This window comes from Juglans microcarpa x Juglans regia, chromosome 3S (assembly GCF_004785595.1).
Source record: "Juglans microcarpa x Juglans regia isolate MS1-56 chromosome 3S, Jm3101_v1.0, whole genome shotgun sequence".
NCBI lineage: Eukaryota > Viridiplantae > Streptophyta > Magnoliopsida > Fagales > Juglandaceae > Juglans > Juglans microcarpa x Juglans regia.
The window spans coordinates 8,734,430-8,756,762 of record NC_054599.1 but is presented as its reverse complement, the minus strand read 5'-3'; the positions used below and the strand labels follow the sequence as shown (position 1 = coordinate 8,756,762).

Sequence of the window (22,333 nt, the reverse complement as noted above, 5' to 3'; positions counted from 1 at the left end):
AGATGGGAGAATATCATGTGCAGCCTTCCAAATAAAATGCCTAACAAAACCAAGCATCCTTAAATTCCATATAAACTGCCAATCTGATTGTGCTTCATAGTAGCTTGAAGATTCCACTTTCAACATTCTCACTCTATTTTGCTCAACATGATAAGCATTTTTTACTGTAAAAATTCCTTTAGTACTAGGGCCCCATATTATTTTATCCTCAACACCACTTATGCTAAGTGGTATATTCCTTATAACTTTAGCTTTCTTCCCTTCTGAATATTTCATTCACTAGGCTATCCTTCCACTGCCTGGTTCCTTCCTCAATCAACTCACATACTTTTGCTTCACTATTTAATACTTTAATGGGTGATTGGACTCTGGTGGAAGATTGTACTGGCAATCATTTATCATCCCATATCTTAATTCTGCTACCATTCCCTACCCTCCATACCAGTCCTGTCTTGATTAGATCAAGTGATGAAAACATGCTTCTCCATATCAAGGATGGTCTTGACCCCAACTTAGCTTCTGTTAAATCCCCATTCTTGTAATACTTGATCTCCTTCATTATTACTGCAACCAGAGCTGAAGAATTTTGCATGAGAAACATCCTAACAAATATTGTACTTGGAATACCGATTGTCACTCAGTCATGAACAAAAAGACACATCCAGAGAAGTACTTATGGTTTTCCATATTGCATAGGTGGAATTATTAGGAAATATTATTTTTGACAAATTTATTACCAATTGCCAAATTCCATGTACACACAAACTTCTTTTATACTAAAAGTATATATTCATAACGAATTTGTAAAATGAGTGTTCAGCAATTACAAAACAAGTTATAAAAATGTTGTTGAAAAAGGAAACGACAAATGTAGCTATTATTGTTTTGAGAGTAGAAGAATAAAACTTGCCATTGGTTTTCTAAAGGGATGTTCTGTCAAAAACTCTGGTATGCAAAGCGAGGCTCCCTTATTTCCATGCAACCGAGTCAATCTCATCCCTAGCTGACTTATACAGTTCAAGCCTCTTAGCTATGGCTGTTCTCCTTTCCATAAGTGCTGGGTCCTCATCCAGCATTGCTCCTAGCTGCTCCTTCTGCACACACCAAAGAACAATCATGTTAACTTCTTTTCATACGTCCAAAGAAGTCATTTTTTATTTCTTTATTAGCACTAGGAAATGGCCATTGACCATCATGCCAACCCTTGAAATGCCCTGCCCAAGCTTTGGTGAGTGCTTGCTTGGGAAGTATAAAAACTAGAATACTCTATAAACTAGAAGTAGAGGAAGCATAATGACATTTCACGAGAAATTGGGATGCGCATAAACAAGACTTGGTAAAAGGGAGAAGAGCGGGAAGAAGAAAACGGCCTAGGCTGGAGGATTGAAGAATAAACTTCTCCTATGATAGAAGAAAACGGCCTAGGAGAACAAACTTCTCCTATGATAGGGGAGGATGGAGGATTGAAGAATAAGGCACACTAGGATTTGAAAATTTTACCTCCTTCCTTCCAACTTGAGCATAATAGCGGCTGAGCAATGACTTCTTGGCCTCTCGAACTTGACAATAGACCACAGCCTTGGGAATAGAATTCTTTAGCGTATCACAAACCATATTGATGTAAGCATTCACATTTGAGCCTACATCAAGTATATTTCAGCACTTAATAGCTTGCATATTGAGAATATGTTCTACTACTTACAAGCCAGTGTTTAAACATATTACTTCCTATAAGATCAATTATAGCCATAGAAAAAGTCAAAACAAGAATACATTTCTATGCTAGTTGATGTGCCGGGCTTCTGCATCAACGTACATGAGTGTGTGCGGTGTGTCAGTAAATGGGTTTGCAAATAGATTTTCTGCTTAAGCATGTATCAAGATTTAGTTTCAGAACTAATGCATCTGAATTATAAGAAAACAACTTGCTTAAAAGAGGATCTTTATGTGCTGAAAAATAAGAACAAATAGAATACCGATCCTCCTGAAATGATTATCCGAATAACGATCCATATTTGGGCCAGATGGATTAGAGTTTTTCTCTGGCTCAAGATGAAGCTTCCGAAAAAATTCGACTGTCAGATAGCTAGACTCCATATCCACAAGCCGCAAAACTGTTTTCCGACTTGCGTCCCGAAATCTTTCCAACGCTTCTGTTGCAGCAGCTGCTATGTCAGACTAAAGTGTAGGGAATCGTCTTAATTCCTGCATTTACCATATGTAAAACTGCATCAAATATGATAAATTATTGCCAAATAACTCATCCTATGAGGCAAGTTATAGACAAACATGCAAGCATATACATACATGTATATATTTATATATATTTAAAAAAGGTATCTGAAAAAGGAAAACCGGTCCAGTTCTTTTTACTAAGAATAGAGAGTTCAGAATGGGTCTCTGACTCTCTCGTCTAAGGGCATGGTGCAGAGAAGATGACCCTGGATAGTTTCAAAAGGAGTTAGATTTGACTCTTGAGACAGACGGTCAACGGTTTAAGACAAAAGGCCCAAAGGGTAAACATGAGTATGGGTATTGGCTTGGACTTGGAGAAATATAGGTTAATGCCTGTTGTCAAAGAGCAGGCCGTGGGCTCGACTTAGGCCCCGGAGTAAATGGAAAAAGAATGAAGCATGGGTGGCGGATCTCACGGGCTGAGAAAGGGAAAATGAAATCCCAATCAGGCTATCCAACCTGGAGATGGCGAGTCAAAAATGCTGGACTCACATCCTTTGAAGTCAGGTCTTCATCCGGTGCTGTGAACAGTGAAAATGACATGGGAGCCGATGAGCCACTGGATAGAGACAACACATAAATCATCGATGGAAAATGGCGATATGTTGGATGGCATCCCAGCCAGCGGTTTGGAGGCGATGGCGAGTGCGAAAACCAAGGAAACTACACACGTCTCCAAGGCAGAAAATGATGCTCGGGTAGACGAAACCGAGGAGATGACGACGAGAACCCACTTCTGACACCTCAGAGAGTGTCGAAACTTACAGTAGAAGAAGTTTTGAGAACGGGTAAGGCTCCAAATGAGGACGGGCACTGCGAAGTGGTTATAGCAGGGGATGAAAACGATACAGAGTCGTGCATGACTTTGATGCATGGGGCTGAGAGACAGCATTGGCAAGTGTTGAGTCCTACTGAGATGGAGAAGGAAGATGGTCTACTATCGTTTCAGTGGAGCTCCATGGGCAATGATGAGGAATCCATAGCCATCCTTTGCATTCCTTACACCCTAGTGACAACAGCAGCATCCAGATTTCAGAATGGGTTCACAAAGAGAGAGAGCGGTGGAAAAGATGGAAGATGGTGCGGAGGATTTTACGGTGGCTTGCTTGTTCAAGATTATTGAGTATAGATATCATTGAGCCTTCACAGGTGTTTATGCTCCTAATCTAGATCAAGCAAGAAGATTCTTATGGGATGAGTTTGCAGGCTATGCAGCATATGAGACCTAACTTGGTGTATTCGTGGTGATTTTAATGTCACTTGATTTTTTAATGAAATATCGGATGGTTCCAACTTCAATTCGACAATGGTGAACTTCTTTTAACTTCATAATTAAATAAGATAAGAAAATAATAGGGTTACTATCCTCTTACTACTTATTTACTATTCTTTTTGTATTTGATTTTTTTTAATTTTTTATTTTACTTGTTAAGGAAGTGAACACTATAGTATTCCAATAAGGATAAGTATTTAAATTATAGCTCTTATCAAATCTTATCTATATTATAAGATAAGAGTCAACAAGAGTCCTTTGTGTGTTTCGAATCTAAAGAGACAGTTGAAGAGATAAGTATGCAAGCTTTAACAGACTTGAAACAAAAGAAGTGATCCAGTCTGAGATATTCGCAAATAGTTAACAACGTATCTGACTGGGACTCTGGATAAAACTGTTAGCAGAATTCTTCTCCGAATCAATGACTGCATTGACTTTTAAAAGGAGTCGGCTAACGGTTTACAAACGGCTTGAACTGCAAGTATTCACAGGCATTTTGAGAGCTTGAATATCGGGGTAGAACTTCAAGAGATCGTGCGAGGAAAAAATCTCAAGAGAAAGATTTTCCGAAAAGACTCAATCTGTGATATTGAGTGAAAGCATATTCCAAGGGAGAGTTGTTGTGTTCAAGTTCAACCACTGGAAGTTCCAGTAAGAAAGACAAAGATTGGAGAGTGTCAGAGGTTCTGACTACCTATTGCGGTAAAAGACAAGTAGGTCAGGTGTCTTGGGTAAATGTGTCGAGTTACAAAGGTTTTCTAAACACTTTACTTGTAAAACTCTCAATCAATAAAATTAGTTTTCCTGAGTTTAGTTGTTCCGTAAGGTTTTGCCTTTGAAGAGTTCTTCATAGAGTTTCCCTTCGTAACCAAATTAGTGTGTTAATACTCTTAATATTATATTTTGGTTACTAATCTATGCTAACAGTTTCTATTAATTATGAATGTGTAATTAGGGGTACTTAAGTAATTTTAAAACTCGTGTGACTTCAAAACTTGAGAATGTCTCTTTGCTAGAGGAGATATCTTGGAAACAAAAATCAAGATTTCTATGGTTGAATGAGGGGGATAATGTACCAAGTTCTTCCACCATATGACTAAATCGCATAGGAAATAGAGACATTGATGGTAGATGGGGTGTCGACCTGAAATCAACATGAGATCACGAATCACAATGTCATAGAGACGTTGATCATGAAAATTGCTTTAAGAACAATTCTCTTAGCGAGGGAATTTAGACATACTTATTTTGATGCTATCAATTCACTACAAGTAGGTGGCTCTAGAGGCCTTTTGAAGACATGAGGTCTGAAAAGTGTTAAAAAGTATGCATGGTTGGTGACAAAGCTTCAAGTTTAGATGGCTTCTCTATGGGATTTTTTCAAACTTGTTTGGAAGTGATCAAAGATGATATCAAGGGAGTTTTCCATGAATTTTATGAAGATAGAAGGTTTGAAAAAAGCCTCAACACAACCTTCATTATTTATTAAAAAAAAAAGGGTGTGGTAGAGAAGTAAAAGATTATTGTCCCATTGGCTTGGGGAGTGGATGTACGAGATCATCTCGAAAGTCTTGGCAAATATATTGAGCATCATGGTGGAGAAGTTAAAATCAAAGTCACAAAATGCCTTTATAAGAGAAACAAATTCTTGACTCAATGCTTAGTGCCAATGAATGTTTGGAAAGTAGGCTCAAGTTGGGAGAGTCGGGGCTTCTTTGCAAGCTAGATATGAAAAAGGCCTATAACCGAATCAATTAGAGATTCTTGTTTTACATGCTCAAGGGATGTAGTTTTGGTATGAAATGGCACTCATGGATCAAACATTACATTTCTACTGCATGCTTCTCTATCTTGGTGAATGACACACTGATGGGTTTCTTTCAAAGCTCTTAGGGCCTGAGATAACGTGATTCTCTATCCAATTACTATTTTTTATTTTTGTAATAGAAGCTTTTAGCAAAATGATCAAAAGTGTCATGGAGGGTAGTTTCTTATTCGAATTCTCAACAGGGGAGGCAAATATTGGTCCTCTCTTCATAACTCATCTCATCTTTGCTAATGACACCCTAATCTTTTGTGGCGCTAGCCATGACTATATTCAAGCTTTAAGGGTTCTCATTCTTTGCTTTGGAGCCGTTTCTGGATTGAAGACGAGCTTGGCCAAATCAGGAGTAGTTCTAGTTGGGTATGTTAAAGAGTATGACTTCCATTTTGGATGGAAGACATCCTGCTTGCCCATGACCTATCTTGGCCTCCCGTTGGGCGATCCCATTCAATTGATATCAATTTGGGATGATGGGCTAGGAAAAATGGAGTTGAGAATGGCTAGTTGGAAAATTATGTACTTATCTAGAAGTGGCATAGTCACACTTATTAAACATATCATATCCAACTTGTCGAACTATTTCCTACCATTGTTTCCACTTCCCACCAAGGTGGCCCATCATATGGAGAAACTTCAGTGAGATTTCTTATGGGAGATTAATTATGAGTTTAAATCTCATCCGGTAAAACAGGCCACAATATGTTCCCTAATTTTATAAGGAAAGATTGTGTATCTGGATTTTGCAAATTTTTAACAAGGATTTGCTATGCAAATGACTATAGAGACACCAACTAAAATGGGGGCCTTTGTGGAGAACCATCATAGATTCAAAGAATGTTAGAACATGAGAAAGATGGTGCTTGAACAAGGTGAGTGGGCCACATGGGGCGAGGCTTTGGAAGCACATAAGAAGAGGATGGGATGCATACTTTAGCTATACTCGCTTTAAGGTAGGTGGTGATGGGTCCAAAATTAAATTTTGGCATACATATGGTGTGGCAAGATGGCTCTCAAGAAAGCTTATCCAGAACTCATGTTGTGGTAAGAATGAAGGAAGCCTTAATCGCAGACCTATTAGATTTAATGGCACTCCACAGTGAAATGTTACATTCTTTTAGAGATGCCCGAAATTGGGAAGTTGATGCCTTCTCGGAGTTCTATAACCTTGTATGCTTTATTTTTATGAGGGGGAGTTTATAAGATTTCTTGGCGCTAGCCTCTCTAAGAAATGGAAGTTCATCGTATGCTCCTACCAATCTATCTACCATGCATAATGCAAGTCTATTCCCGTGGAAGAGAATTTGGATGACAAAGGTCATCTAAAGGCAACCTTCTTTGTATGGAAGGCTTCCTTGGGAAAGATCCTCAAATTAGACATTATCATTTTATCTCATTTTATCTTATCTCAAACATAATTCAAATACAAAATTTTTAAACTAATCATTACAACTTTTTCAAATTTTCAAATTTTCAAATAAAAAACAATTCTAACTTTTTCAAATCTCAAACAAAAATAATATTATAAAACTATATTATTACAACATTTTAACTTTATAATATTTTTTATTCAACTTTTTCTCTCTCCTTTCCCAAAACCCAAAAAATACTCAACTCAAACTATCTCACTACTATTCACAAATTATCTTACTACTATTCACAAAATTATCATCTCATCTCACTCTCCAAACGAGCCCTAATCATTTTGAGATTGCCCTGATCTTGTGGAATGATTTCTTTGGTAGGGTGGGTTTAGCTTGGGTGATGCCAAGAATGGTGATTGATCTCCTAGCTTCTTGGAGAGGCCTTTAGGGCAATTCTCAGTGTGCAACAATCTGGGAGATGGTTCCAATTTGTCTGTGATGGTGTCTTTGAAGGGCGAGGAATGAGAGAAGCTTTAAAGATCATGAACGGTCAATGGATGAGAGTAAAATTTTCTATATTAACACTTTGTTCCATTGGTCAATTGTAATTAATTTTAATGGCATGAACACTCATGAGTTTCTTGTATCACTAGAACATCACATGTAGGCGACGCTCTTGCATATGTCCCATGCACTTAAGCTCTTGCCTATTCTTATGATCAATAAAATTTTGTTTACCGATAAAAAAAAAATATTTATTCTGTCTTCTACAATGTGGGAAAAGTTGGAGTATTAATAGTAAAACCAAGAACATTCTTTGGTAAAAAATAAGAACTATATGCTTTATGAAAAAAAAAAAAAAACCCGAGTAAATGTATTGGGAAACAAATTCATGGAGGAACTAGAATGATTGTGACAATAACTATACTGAAATCTTGCAAAGATTGATAAGTAAAAAAATTGCTTACCTCCGTTTCAGCAATTGACTTCCTTACTAGTTCTTTCAAAACAATGTGCACCTGAGAAAGAGAACAGCAAGAAAATCAACAGTAGGATATTAAGTGAAATTTTCCCTCGTGAAGAGAACTACTCTCAAAGAAAACAAAAGCTTTCTTGGTAGAAATACATCTCTAGGTTATAAAACTTCAGCGAATCGATACCCATCTCCATTCAAATCCACCCTCTTGATAATCTTTGACCATCCCATAATGGATTATAGTCTCCAGAGAAGCCACTATACACCAAAAAATATGGAGTGTAACACATGGTGGTAAATGGGAAATCACAGTACCAGGGCCAATTATAACCTTGACTAGTTCTTTTGAAGTATAAGCCTAAATGTGACTTGGGCTTTCCTTGGATCATTACATGGAAGGCTGCTAGAAATTAATATGTTTAATTTTATAAATCTTAATCTTTAGTGCCCTAAGTTGGAGGCTTTCAAATATAGAATCCAATTATAATTGTTCCATGTACTAATCATTCATGGAGTGCAATATCATGACAAGTACCTGAAGCCTTTTAACATATCATTAATGTTGATAAGGTCCTAATATCAGCTTTCTTCCCACCAATGCACTAAGAGCAGTGATGCCCAGCTTAATATATGTCTTGAAACTCTTGTTGATATCTTGAGTCTTGATGCCCATTCACAGAAGCAAAACTTGACAGATCAAATTAAGTTGAAGAACAAATTTTTCTACGCATTCAATGTATTCCTCATGAATGAAGGAAATAAGAAATTCAAAACCCTTATTTTGTGATAAGTCATTTGACTATTTCTTCTTTCAAAATTCTTATACAAGAAACAGACAAAGAACAAAGCTATGCAAACTAGACGAAAAAGACTTGAATTTGAGCCTGCCATAATGTTTGTCAAAGGGAGTAAATAACAGGGAGGGGGGGGGGGGGGGGGGGGGGGGGGGGGGGGGGGGGGGGGGGGGGGGGGGGGGAGAGGGGAAACACCGAGTATATTAAATGCATATCATAGTATTCTCAAGGTTACTTATTATAAGTCTAAAGAAATAATATCTTTATCAGAATCATACATGCAAGAAAGCATAAAATCATCAGCTAGGATATGGCAGAATAGAAAACATTACAGCATCCACGGAGGCTTCAGCTGGGCCTTTAAAGTAGCTGATAGATCCATCAATGAGTCTTCTGTATCCTTGCTCGGGAGCTATCAAATGGGGCTGATAACCATCAGCCTCAGAAACAATCTTTTGGACATTTTGCAAAGACAGATGACGGTCAAAGGGGAGCTTCTTTAGAGCAGCTGGTAGCTGATGGTCAAAAACGCCATATATCCGATCTCCACCGGGCCGCCTAAAGTAGTAAGTAATTTTTTTAATATACCATATTTTCCCAATAGAACACAAAAAAAAAAAAAATTAGCTTCAATAGAAATATTCACCCAAAACAAAAGAAAATTCAACTATATATCCCAAATATTTTAGGGGGAAAGCAAAATTACACTTAATGAGAAACTGTGTATCTATTCGAGTTCAATACACATCCAATCGGCTGCAATGTTCAAACCATGTGATGCTACAAGAAGAGAATTTTATTGTGATTTTTGAATGAACAATTTTCTGTTATAATTATAGCTTCTGCTTCTTTGACAAATGCTCTTTAGCAAAGGATTTCTAGAATTGGTTAAACAGTTGGCAATGGCATGGGTGAACCGCAACATCCTTTCCCTTGTCTATTATTGACTTGAACAGATATAAAAGACACCAACTTTATTAGATAATAACAAGAAAAATAAAATGCAAGTGAACTACTGTGTCATGCCTCTCTTGTAAATAAACCAATTACTCTCTGTGAGTCTCATGTCATATGTCATAAATTTGCATACATGCTATGTGACAGACGTGTTTGTATTGTGCATCCAGTTAAGCAAAATTACAAGCTCAGTTCCACAGATTACAAATAAATGATAAGCTAGAACAGAAAAAGAACCAAATAATAATGTGTTAACCTGTTGACTGGTATATGAATTAGTGACCATGAAACGTCAGGGATGGTGACCAAAAGGGCAATTATTGCAATTGAAAAGTAGAACAACTTGAGAAGGGTTCAATCCCTTTAAGCCCTTTTCTCACTGATTATCGGATGTATCAAAATCCTCTTGATCATCAGTGAACTTCTTAAACTTGCATGTTTTTCTTTGTGGAAGGCAATTAAAGATGACTATGCATATTAGGAAAAGAAAAATATAGCCTTCATATGCATATAAGATGTGGTCAACTTCAATCAAGACTTCTTACACCAAGTCTCTGTGCAATTTAAGCAAAAAAACTGTTTCTCCTGCAACTTTTGCAATAATTAGCATGCCAATGTACTCTATGGGCTTTGATTTTTCCCCTCAAAGAAAAGAACAAGTTCTTACAAAAGCTGGTCTGATGAAACACAATTCTAGCACTCAAGGATTTAAACCAACATCAAGGCCAGCAAAGAGGAATCCTAAAAATGAGAAAATAAGTTATCCGTGCTAATAGTGGACATATGGGACATATGGCTGTTTGCACATTAAAACATCAAACACATCTAATCTTTAGGTAAGCTTTTCCAAAGTAGATTATATTCTTCAATACTAGAAAATCCGGTTCAAAAACCCAAACAAGAATCAGATATAATTTTTATAAGAAGAATCAAGTTTGTAATCTTTTAATCCTGACCAATCATATCAAATAACAATGTCAATCAGAATCTGTTTAGACTTTTTTTTTTGTAACTGAAACTGAAATAAATTCTGAAAGAAAGAATATCTTAAAACTTACCCTCCATCCAGATGTTCCTTAAATACCCGGTCAAACGCCCGGCACAACTCTAAAATAGTGTACAGCTGGGCCTAGACACACAGGTGCACACTTCAAGTCAGTTACTAAACAGATTCTGGTTCCTGTCCAATAAAAATGATTTCCACACGAGTCCAATTTTTACCCCTGAGTCTACTGCAATAGGTCTTCCAATACGGTCCAACTCCGCATTAAGCTCATCAATGGTTTTATTTATCAAAGCAATGATACTTGGTATCCGTTGCCTGATAACAGTCTCCAAATGCTGACAAGATAAGAAAAAAGGTGAGAAAATGAGAGAGAATAGAGATTACACAATGATAAAAAGAGCTTACATATTCGATAAATTTTCAATATATCATAGAAAATAACTGAAAGGAGATATGGATTAATACGACCTTAGATAAAAGTTTTGCAAGAAACTCCGATCCCATTTTGTGTGACAAGTGACCATAATCAGGACTTGTCTCAAAATATTCACACTCCTTTCGACGAGCTGAAATCATGTCAACATTTTTGTTGATATCAGCTTGTGAACGGTTCACAATTCCAACCCAGGGATGTTGCAGCCTGTACGACCTTCCTTCAAGAACCTTAAACATTTCAACAGAACAATTATCATCGACTAAAATTAAGCTGACAACTGGACTTTTCCAAGAGACCAAACATTCCATGGTGCAACACAAAGAGGAAAAAATGAAAAGTACGAATAAATAAGCAAGACAAAAACATGGGTGAAGGTAAAGTTATAGGACTCATAAATCTAACGTGCATCGTCTGATTAATTTATGCTGTAAAGTATCACTGAATCCATACATCCAATGCATTTGTTCCTTTGTCCATTAGATCAAGTTTTGTGAGTACGCCAAATGTTCTTTCACCTGAAAACACAAAAATTGACAGAAAAAAATAAATATTTTTCCCACAAAACAAAAGTTTGATTGTTAATAAAGAACTCTGGCCTTAAAATTATGGAACCTACTTCATAGTACCTGAGGGATCAACTTCTTTAGCAAGTTTTATGGCATCCGACGTGGCAATATCTTGATTCGCGGGAGAAATAGCCAATATAATACAGTTGGGCTGCAAAATCAGAAACGTCTGTTTGATGAACTAGCACATGTCAAAACTTGACTGCAGAGAAATAATTTACTAAGCAAACTCTTCACATGCCAGGCATGTAACGCCTGGCATAAAGTCAGGCGTTATTCCTAGGCTAACAAATTGGCATAATGGCCACTTATGGTTTGTCTTAAATGCACAGGAGTAGATTATATAGAGGTGGCTCTATATTTAGTCCCTCTCCATTTTTGTGTGATATCTGCAACAAATAGTTCTCTCTCAAAATGTGTCTCTCCAGTCTCGACATTTAAGCTGTGGAATATGTGAGTAATGTCCTGACTTTTACCGCGTGACACACTGCACTATTGAGGAACATCATTCTAGACCAAAAAAATACGTGGAACAACGGCATGAGATCCAAGATTTGCTGCTAGAGGTAACATTACTTTCGCTATGTACCCAGATCTAGAATTTCTAACACAAACAATTTCCTGCGTCAGAACCCTTACAATCCTAATAATAAATATGCTAAGTAGGAAATATGTAGTTAATGCAAGCTCTAAACCAAAAGTAAAAATTACTCTTTTTTTCTCCCACCAATTAAGATTATTCTTTAGTGAGAATTGAGGACTAGTCCCACCAAATCCATCTCACCGGATTTTCTCATAAATGCACCGGCACAATTGAAAGCAAAGACTCTTATTTGATATTTCAAAGTAAAGCATTTCTACTTGGAAACAAAAAGTCAATCGAATGGGAGAATGTGAGACTGTTAGGTCTACAAGGTTCTAATCGGAGGTTTTTTTTATGCCCTTAGAGATTGATTTGACCATTGTGCAGAGCTACCAACTACCCTAGAATAAGTTGAAGTTTCACATTTATTTCTCAGAACACTCCAACATTGTGGTTATCTCCTTTAAAATCACCTTTTTAGTGTCTGTCATGCTTAAACCAATACGATAATTTGCTAAGGGGGAAGACAATTCACAGAGAAAATCTGTAAACATTAAAGTGTAGTTCTCATATGGGTAAAAGCGGGTTCAAATAAAAAAGTAAGGAAAAATTACATTTTACACCACCGGCCACTGCTTTTGGATTATGACAGTAAACTACCAAAGTTTGGCAATTCACACTCTTCTTAAGATTTGACCATTAAGTCTATGCCACGTGTCCTATTATTCATTAATCTTAACGAAAGTATAAATTACCAAAATCTGTTAGTTTTAGTTGTCAATAGCTACTTTTTCTAGTTTGGAGTGCAAGTTGAAAAACTGTGATAGTTTTGGGGTGCAAAATATTTTTCCGACAAGTATATATGGATATGATTCTGGAAGGTCATTATCAAAAGTTTGATCACCTATATATCAAAGATTTGGTTGTTAAAGTGCAATTTCGGAAGGAAGTTGAGTTTTCAATAAATTTCCAGCATCAAATGTTAATATCTAACATCTAGACCCAAACTTTATAGGCTTTATAAGTTTGGACAACAAGCCTAATTTTCTTACAGCTAGAAGGAAGATTATTTTATTGGGTCATTAGCCCGTACCTATTAATTGAGGATCTAGTATTGAGGAGATAGGATTGGATATGAAATTATGGACCTAAATTCAAAATGTAGTAGGTTCAGCCCATTAGGCCCAGATATGGATGGATGAGCCCAAGAATTTTGTAGCCAAAGCCCATTTGATTTTTGGCTGTTAAATTCGTGATAATTGGAAACTAGTCCTTAACCCTAAATAATAGCTGCAATTTCTGTAGATTGAAAAAAAAAAAAAAAATGCCTCATTCTATCAAGTCCAACCCTTTTCCAGCAACTTCAAGTAGGTGGACGCATTTGTTATCAATAGAAGCAAAGAGGTAAGTAGCATGATCAAACCCTTGCATGTGTGATAAACAATGTTTTTTTAAGTATTATGTATGTATGGCCCTTTATTCAAAGCTCGTTTCTACGTACCCAATTATGATATTATGAAAATGAGTTTCAATGTTATGTTATTCTATGTTTTACATGCATCATGGTATGTTTTCATTTATGATTACGATAAACTATGTGATTATGTGTTCTACAAGCATCATGGTAAAAAAGACAAAAGGTTAGTTATGAAAGAAGCTTTAAGAATGGCCATAAGAGATGCATGGTACTAATGCAGTTATGGAGACCTAAGCATGGTCCACCATAGTATGTTATGATAAGTTATGCGGTTCCCCTTATGGCCACAGGCAGTGGAACCGGTGCACAACCCTACACATAGGATGATAAGGTGTGCTGGTCATTAAAGAAAGGGAAATACAAGTTTAATGAGTTATACATAGTACATGTTACATGTTTATGTTAGTCACTAAAACATCACTCCTAGGCGTTGCTCTTGTATATGACCCATGTACTTGGGCTTTTGCCTATTCTTATGATCAATAAAATTTTATTTACCGATAAAAAAAAAAGGTTACACGTTTATGTTAGTATAAGTATTAAGTACACACGCTTTTCAAGAAAATCCTATGTTTATTATGTTTACTGTATGATGTACTATTTATTGAGTATTCGACTCATTTTGATTGTTTGTTTTGTTATTTTATGTTTTTAATGTCCAGGCGAAAGAAAGAGAGAGTGTAGACGAGCTAATGGCTAGGCATAGATAATGTGTCAAGGGATTTTCAAACTTAGTTAATAAGTGTCTTTTTTCCACAGAAAGATCAGTTTTAAATTTTTTTTGCTATGAGATTATATTTTTATGTTTTTTTTTTTTTTGGAATTTATTTTTAATAAATTAGGTAGTTTTATTTTGTTGAGTCTCTTTACCGGACACCGTTACAAAAGTACGTAACACTCCTAACCTACGGGAAGGGAGTGTTACATAATTCAAGGAAGTATTTTTGGGCTTATTTCTCATTGAGGTAGTGCCTATTTGGGATTGCAGTAGGACATAGGACTTTTTCTAGTGGTACTTTCAACTGTAGAGCTCTACTAAAATTCTCTATAATTGAAAAGTTATCTACTGTTAGGTAAACATGCATATAAAGTACTTTTAAAGTTAGTTATGATAGTTTTTAAAAATGTAGAGTTTTCTGCAGGAGCTTTTCAATAAAAGCTTCAATTTGCTGTTTTTTTAAAAAAAGTGGACTTTCAGCGTTTTTTAGATGCCTAAAACACTTTTTATAAATTTACCAAACACACCGTTTTTTCTTCAAGAACTTTTATGTTGTTAAAAGCACTTTTTAAACTTCCAAACTCGAAATTAAACAGACTTGTAGGGTCCTCCAAAAAGTAGAATAGTTGCTTCTGACCTTTGATGGAATTATTACTTATGTCCATGGGAGAATGATATTTTAAACTGGGCCATTTGATTACTTAGAATCAATCCTGATAACTGTGTAAGGTGGAATTTGAACAGTTTCCTTCATTATCTAGTGGATCGTGCTCTGTGCATACTGAAGCACAAGGTTAACTGAAGCATGCTCCAAATTTCACTTTTATGGTACATTTTGAAGGAGTCAAGTACACAGAATTCTTATGAACTGAAATTACAAACCTCAGGGCAACATTATTTCTTTCAAGGTGATGATATGGTAATGGAGTTGGATCTTGTTTTGTTAATTTACCAAATTCGACCTAGCTTGGCTTATCTTACTTCTTTTAAATTTATTGTGTAGATATCCATCTCTGAACATGCCTGTCTTCCTCAATAAGTTTATGTTTCATCAAGATAATGTAAAGCATCCTCACCTTCTCTACATAAGAGCGAACCATGTTTTCGATATCTTCAACAATACTTTCTGATTGTCCCTCTGCAAAAGCCAAACTTTTGTTACTGCATATCCAAATGTGTAGATAATGTGTAGATCAAATTACTCCTAGAAAACAAAACTATTGGCTCAATTGCTTAGTATAAGAACAAAAAAGTTAAATACAGAAATTACCTACAGCAACCTTTGTCAAGCCAGGAAGATCAATGAGGGTTAAGTCTACAACTGCCAGACACAAATATATGCTTGATCATCATAAAATCAAAAAAACGGACTCAAAAAAAATTAAAAATCAGTTTATCTAAAAATAAAATATGCCATATATCATATAATCAATGAAGAAAACTAGAATGCCTCCGAAAAAAGAATAAAGCAAAGAACTAAAATAATATTGTTCTTACCCGAGATGTCAACAAATTTTTTGAGTCTACTCACCTAGGACATGACATAGGTTCATCCATATGCCATGTGACAGTCGGAACATATGACAGAGTTTGTAGGTGTGGGAGATGAGCAATTCACATGGTGTAGTTGGATTCGGCCCTACTTAATCATGGACCTTAACTTGTGGAAGTTGAAATGCCCTGGAGATTGCTCTTGGACATGGAGAGAGATTTTGAAGATGTGAGGTTTTTAAAGCAACATAAAGTTAAATCAGCAGTGACAAATGGCCTGTTGAGTTTACAATGGTTTGATAACTGGCACCCTGTTGGATCACTTGCCCACAGGTTGGGGAGGCAATTCATCCATGAATCCAGGTTCAGCCTTGGTTTAAAATGGTTGTTATATTTTATGTAGTTATAACACCAAGTGCTTATCAATGAGTTCCAAGAAAGCTTCCGTTTGCATCAAGAATAGACGATTTTGATGTAGTTTCTTGTAGTTTTCTTTTATTTTGTAGAGATTGAGCTGGTGTTAAGTGTACCTTGGTACAAGATTGAAAAGAATGCTTTGCATTCCAAGTGAGATACCCAACAAGTCCCATGTCTTACTTGGTCGGACCATGCTAGAATATTCCTCAGAGTGGAAATTGGCCGCACAGAATTGTTTGGAGTGGCTATGATTGAGATGTGATAAACTCCATCTAATTTATAAGCAAAATGTCTATAAGGATGGCAAGTTTACTTAGACCAAGTATCCTAATAGAACTTTCATGGTAAAGAGTGCCTGAGAGAGCCTTAGGCTTTGGAGAACTGCGGTGAGTTGGAGCAAAGTTGTATGGTTTCATGGGTTCTTCCCTCACATGCCATGTTTCTTTGACTTTCCATCCATAGGAGGTTAACATGCAGGATAAGCTTAAGCTACTTGCCATGGAATTATCCAACAAATGAGGTGCAATGTGACAAAAAGTCGGACAATCTTGATCATTTATTATTTCCTTGCCCTCTGCTGAAAGGCTTTGGATCCTTTAGTTATAGATGTATGCTGCTATGTGCCAACCATACCCGGGAAGAGAAAAACAAGTGGATGTCTGATAATTTCAAAGGCATGCCCCTAAAATTCGTGTTAGTGAAGCTTAGGTTTGCTGCCAAAGTTGAATTGTTTTTGGTGGAAAGAGAGGAATTTTAGAATGTATAAGACTTGCTCCAATAATATTGCCAATGTGTTTTAGTATATTTTGATTGCTGTTAAAGTAAGGGAAAACTTTCTATGGTGCTTCAAAGTAAGGGAAGACTCACTGAGAATATCCTTGGACAAGGCTCTTGATATTAATGGCTATAGAGAGAGATGCATTTTCTGCACTCTACATGGTGGTGGGTGGTCTCTTGATGTGAAATACTGCTGCTTTCTTCACCTTGTTGCTGGACATGTGGCTTGTGTGTGCTGTCCTGATAGGTTTTATGGCCTATGATGTGCAGTAGTTTGGATAAGTCCTCCCTGTTGGGTTGTGCAGATATAGTTCAGGTTGCTGTAATGCTACCGTGTTGTATCTGTGAAATATCTGCTAGTGTTAGCTCCAGCAGTGGGATGTAGTCACCTTAAGTGGGTGCCACACAAGGGGGTATCCCCCAGTCATGGTATATCTCTTAATTCACCCAAAAAAAATTGTAAATCGGTTGGAAAATGTCAACACAAATAAGAACGAGTTCTGGTGCTGAGTTAATGAATGAGTGAAAAAAACAATTCATTTGTATAGCTTGTCAAGATGATGTTAAGAAAAAGTGTAAATACAAACCATTTGGAGAATATATGCTCAGATGAATTGGAATGTTAGATATCTGCTTTGACTTCCCAGTAATACGGTCTGTTTCATCTTGGATCTCCCTACGCACCGCCGCTGTTTAAGCAAAGAGGGGACACGTCATTTGGCATGGAATGTTGTAATGCTAGTCTTCCTCATAGAACATTATATATAGCAAGAGAAAGTAACTGATTGATGAATAGCTCGGCGAAAAAAAAAAAAAAAAAGAGTAATGCTATGTAAAGTCCATGCCAATTTTTATGATGGGTCCCACTTTTTTTTAAAGGTCTTGCACAGGACTTGCACACCCCATGCTTACAAAATCATTTCCCCAAAAAAAAATAAAGAAAACTGATTGATGAATAAACCTCATAAATGTCAAACCTCTTATTTTGGGAAAAAGAAAAAAAGTACATGAATATTGCCAAGTACACCCTCACATCCATATAATCAAATGATTTAGCTGTTGATACCTGCTACATAGATCACAATTACTGAATGATTTAAAGATTTAGCGGGTCATATCAGCATATCCCTGACAATTACCATCCTGTTATGATTCTACATTGATAGTAGTCTTAACAAAACTGTAATTAGCAAATATGGTATTTAATAGAAGAAAAGTGTTTTTTTCTCAATGCATAAGCAATTATGTTACGTAAAAACAAGCAAAACAAACAAATATTTGAATCCTAAAAGGTAAGTTTGACTACATAATAACCAAAAGAACCTATATGTCTCCAATGCGCTGAACCAACACTTGTAGCACCTTCACGATGCTCAGGAGTAGATTGATAAACATTTCTCTTGTATTTTAACAAGGTTAAGATAGAACGATGAGGGTAGGAGAAGGGGAAAAGACAATGTCAAAGATAAGGTCACCAAGGACTTTATTGTGACCATTTCACTAGAAAATTTAAATGGATCTAAATGTGAGAATCTGATCTTGCAGCCAAACCCAAGTGATTGGAGCTGAACATATATCACGTTAAGCAGAATTAAAACATGGCATATAAGGGAAATTGACTTGTTATACCACTTCATTCTCAGTTATATATGTTGACTTGTTATAACTCAGACCTTAGTTTAAACTTTCAGCAACGGTTGCCCCCCACTGTCAAAAATTGTTTTTAACTGAGAATGGAATCAAAAATTGTTTTCAACGGTTGCCCCACTCTGCCCCACTCTATCAACTAGGGACATTAAAATATGAAATTACCTTCAATGCACAGTTAGAAGACTTGATTTTAATGTTAAGTGTATTTTTTCTCTTTTTGTATATTTCCGTCCAAAATAATGGTGCATTTTTACTGGGGACGCCAACTACTACTGAAACCTCAAAATGGAATCAAAATTTGGGCTAATGGATTCTAATCTGCACTAGTTCAAAGTTTATAGGTGTAAGTGAGAATGAGGTAGTAGCTCAGAAAAAAAAATGTAAGGAACCCCTACTTCAAGTTTTTTTTTTTTTTTTTAACATTTACGGCAGCTATAATGACAGAATTAGATAGTTTTTATATAAGCATACATCTCATATCAGCATACCAAAAGAAGTCTCAAAAGACCCAACCTAATCTTCAATGCATATCTTCGTTGTCTCGAGACAGAACTTTACCTAGGAATTTGGTAATACAAGCATCTTCATAAACGCTACCATATGAAAGAATTAATATTGTTAAGGTGGACAGCTACTGTTAAAATTTGGTAATACAAACATCTTGTTCTCTATCTTTTTTTTTTTTTTTTTTTTTTGTGATAAGTAGAAAAGTACGCAAAAATCTCATCATCACATTAGCACATAAAATGTTGAAGTTACAATCCAAGAGAAAATTGCAGCTTTTATTGAGAGTAACCATACCGAAATCGGTCAACCTTTTCTTTGGTGCGTGAAGAAACTCTGCATATTCAGATTGCCCCTTATCTGTCTTATGAAGTTGCAACACTAATGGCCTCCGTGTTACAATACCTTACAATCAAAGAACCCAAACTAAGAACAAAATATTCTGTGCTTTTCCAAAGAGAACACGTCATTTTACCATATCATACTACCATATAACATTGGAAGGGGACTGGTACATTAGTGGCATACTTAAAAACCAATAAGATGGAGAGCAATATGACTTGGAATAGGTCACTAGAATCATTGATTCGCTGCATTAATTGTTCGAAAGCTCCACTGAAACAACTTGAAAAGTGGATGAAAAGAGAACAAACTCAAAACGTTTCTGGTTTTATTTGGGACCCGATAAACGATTGCCCCACTCTCAGCTCTATGCCTCACCTCATGATATGAGCTTTGGTGACAAGGATACTACGAAAAACTAGATCGAAAGTTGAAAATAAAAGAGAATAAGGCAAGGAACGAAATAAACTAAATGTATGATTAAAAAGATCAGAGCACAGCATTGAAGAATTACCGGATCCACGAGGCAGGAAGTCCCTTCCAACCACGCTTTCCAAAACCGAAGATTTCCCCGAACTCTGATCTCCACAAACAAAACAAGCATTTTGATTAAAACCGACAAGAGGGGGAAAATAAGACCAAAATGCAAGAGGGTAGAAACAGACAAAGGAAAAACGCACAATGGCCGACCGAAAAAACTTTAAATGAAGAAAAGGAAGTCTAAAGATGGAAACCTGGCCTCCGACGACAGCGACGGAAGGAAGAGCTTCCCATAGGGACATTCCCTCGCCGCCGTGATCGCCTAAGACGGTGCAGGCTCGCTGGATGCGGTTTACGAGGCCGATCAAGCTCTCCATTGTTGCCATTTTTGGATTTTGAAAGCGATCGAGGATCTAACCAGAAAGATCTTAGCAAAAGCTAGCGCTGGCGGGAGAAATGTAGGTGGGCTTTTGGTGGGAGAAATGTATGTGGGATTTTGGTGGATGGGATGATTTGGGATCGAGAAATGAGATTTTCAATCAATCACGGAATCGAAAATTGGGTTAGATATGCGCAACGTGAATCGGAGAGGGAGAGAGAATAAACCGAAAAAACGGTCATGGGAATAATATAGTCAAGCATGCATGAACATTTTTGTAATATTTCCATTTTCGAAGCTAACGTGAAATATTATTTATTTTTTTTTTTTTCTCTTGGCTTTTACTTCTCGCTCTTCATTTTTTTTAATTAACCAACCTGGTTAATGATTAGCCAAAGTAAATAATCATTAGATAATTGCAAAATATAAAGAACAATACTAGTCTTCCCACTTAGGGGATCTGGGATTTTTTTTTTATTTTTTAAAAATATTTAAAAGTATTAAAAAATATATGTTAAAAAAAAAAAACAAAAAAAATACATAAAATATACTAGTCGAGCCCCAGCGGCCGCTCTAGTGTTACTCAAATATAAAATCCTGGTTCTCTCCTTTTATAAAAAGTAGGTTTGGATGTGAAAATTTTGTATGAGTTTTGATCGATGATATAATAGGTATTTTAAAATATATATTTAAATTATTAAAAAAAAAAAAAAAAAGACTGAGAAACTCTCACGACCACCTCATATTATAGCCACAACAACGTCCTCCAGCCGCACTAGGCATCCAGAGTAGCCACTAGGGCAACCCAATTTAACCCATGGTTATGTCCAAAGAATCTGACAACCATTATACATGGGTGAAAAATTAAACCAAAAATAGTTTATACAGGTCATGTGCAAATTCTATACACTTTAAAAAAAAAAAAAAAAAAAAAGGAAAACCCAAATGAAAAATTTAGGGCTGGCCACCCGCCTCCATAAACGAGGGGCGTACGAACAAATGCATGCACACAGCTAAGAGTTGGGGGCGAGGCTCGGGCTAAGCCCAAGCCCACCTAAAGTTTACTCCGTCTGCCTGGTCTAGCCTATATATACATATATATTAAAAAAATTTCTTTAATAAAACGACGTTGTTTTAGGGTTAGATTTAACTTAAAACTAATCCTCCTCCTCCCAATGCTATCTCTCTCTCTCTCTCTTGCCGGTGAGGCGGCTCACCCGTCCTCCTCTTCTCTTCTTCCTCCTCAACTCTTACTCTACTTTTTCTTCTCTTCCTTTTCGAAGCACAAATGACCGTGAATTTGCAAAGAGAACCACAACAGCAAGTGGCCGTTTTTCATTTTTCAGAATCTTAGATATGACATGTTTTGGTTATTTTGAATTTTTTTTTTTTCCCAATATGTTTTAGATAGATGTAGATTTGGAATTTTTATATTTTCCAATTATTTTTCAGTATGAGTGCGTAGGTGGGGCAGACAATCGTGGCCGAATGGAGGCACTTGCCCTTTGGGAGCGATACCAGGATACAGGGGCCCAAACTATACACTGCCTTGCAGTGGCACGCCTTTCCAAAAGGTGTGAACCCCTACAAAAATCTTCCTTTTATGACAAGTGTCACTTAGAAATTAAAAAAAAAATGATAGTAATAGGATTACTATTATTTTATTATTTATTTACTATTTATGTATTTATTATTTTATTATTTTTTTAACATCCTTAATTATTAAGAAAAAATTTAAAAAATATATAATTTGATTAATAATCACTTCTTTAACAAAAATAAAAAATTAAATATAAAAAAATAATAAATAAATAGTAAGTGTTAGTGTTTTTAATAATAATTTTTATTTCCATTAATTTTAGTAGCCGTTGGTTAACGGGCTTGTTTTAATTGAGCCATTTGTTATGGCCTTTAGTTTACTTTATTATTTTTTTTTATTGTATTTGATCGTTAAGACCTCATTAAATCCTAGACGTTGGCTCTATTATTTTTTCTTCCCGTTATGTCCATTGCGTCCAGAGTCCTCTTTGTCCGGTTTATATATTTGTTTGGTCTTTCGATATGGGGGTGGCGTTTTACCTGAAAA

At 36.2% G+C, this 22,333-nt stretch overlaps 1 protein-coding gene across 1 annotated transcript; it reads right to left on the bottom strand.

Annotated features, from left to right (window-relative positions):
- Nucleotides 1–922: 922 nt before the first annotated feature.
- Nucleotides 923–20,488, bottom strand: LOC121256917 (dynamin-related protein 1C). The gene is made up of 16 exons (XM_041157709.1): nucleotides 20,123–20,488; nucleotides 19,903–19,966; nucleotides 19,344–19,451; nucleotides 17,480–17,581; nucleotides 15,478–15,528; nucleotides 15,284–15,345; nucleotides 11,490–11,580; nucleotides 11,314–11,378; nucleotides 10,896–11,090; nucleotides 10,643–10,762; nucleotides 10,480–10,550; nucleotides 8,797–9,022; nucleotides 7,663–7,713; nucleotides 1,977–2,205; nucleotides 1,501–1,640; nucleotides 923–1,094 (listed from the first exon to the last, which is right to left on the bottom strand). Exons 1-14 carry the CDS (start codon nucleotides 20,252–20,254, stop codon nucleotides 2,179–2,181), a joined length of 1,365 nt encoding a protein of 454 aa, XP_041013643.1. The 5' UTR covers nucleotides 20,255–20,488; the 3' UTR covers nucleotides 923–1,094; nucleotides 1,501–1,640; nucleotides 1,977–2,178.
- Nucleotides 20,489–22,333: the final 1,845 nt, after the last annotated feature.

Bases quoted from the DNA above. Each gene is read 5' to 3' on its own strand.
- LOC121256917 (XM_041157709.1), bottom strand. From the start codon at position 20,254: ATGGCAACAATGGAGAGCTTGATCGGCCTCGTAAACCGCATCCAGCGA. The intron at 19,452-19,902 runs GTAATTCTTCAA...TTTGATTGTAAG, and splicing joins CTTCCTGCCTCGTGGATCCG to GTATTGTAACACGGAGGCCA. The intron at 10,551-10,642 runs GTAAAAATTGGA...CTGTGTGTCTAG, and splicing joins CTATTGCAGTAGACTCAGGG to GCCCAGCTGTACACTATTTT.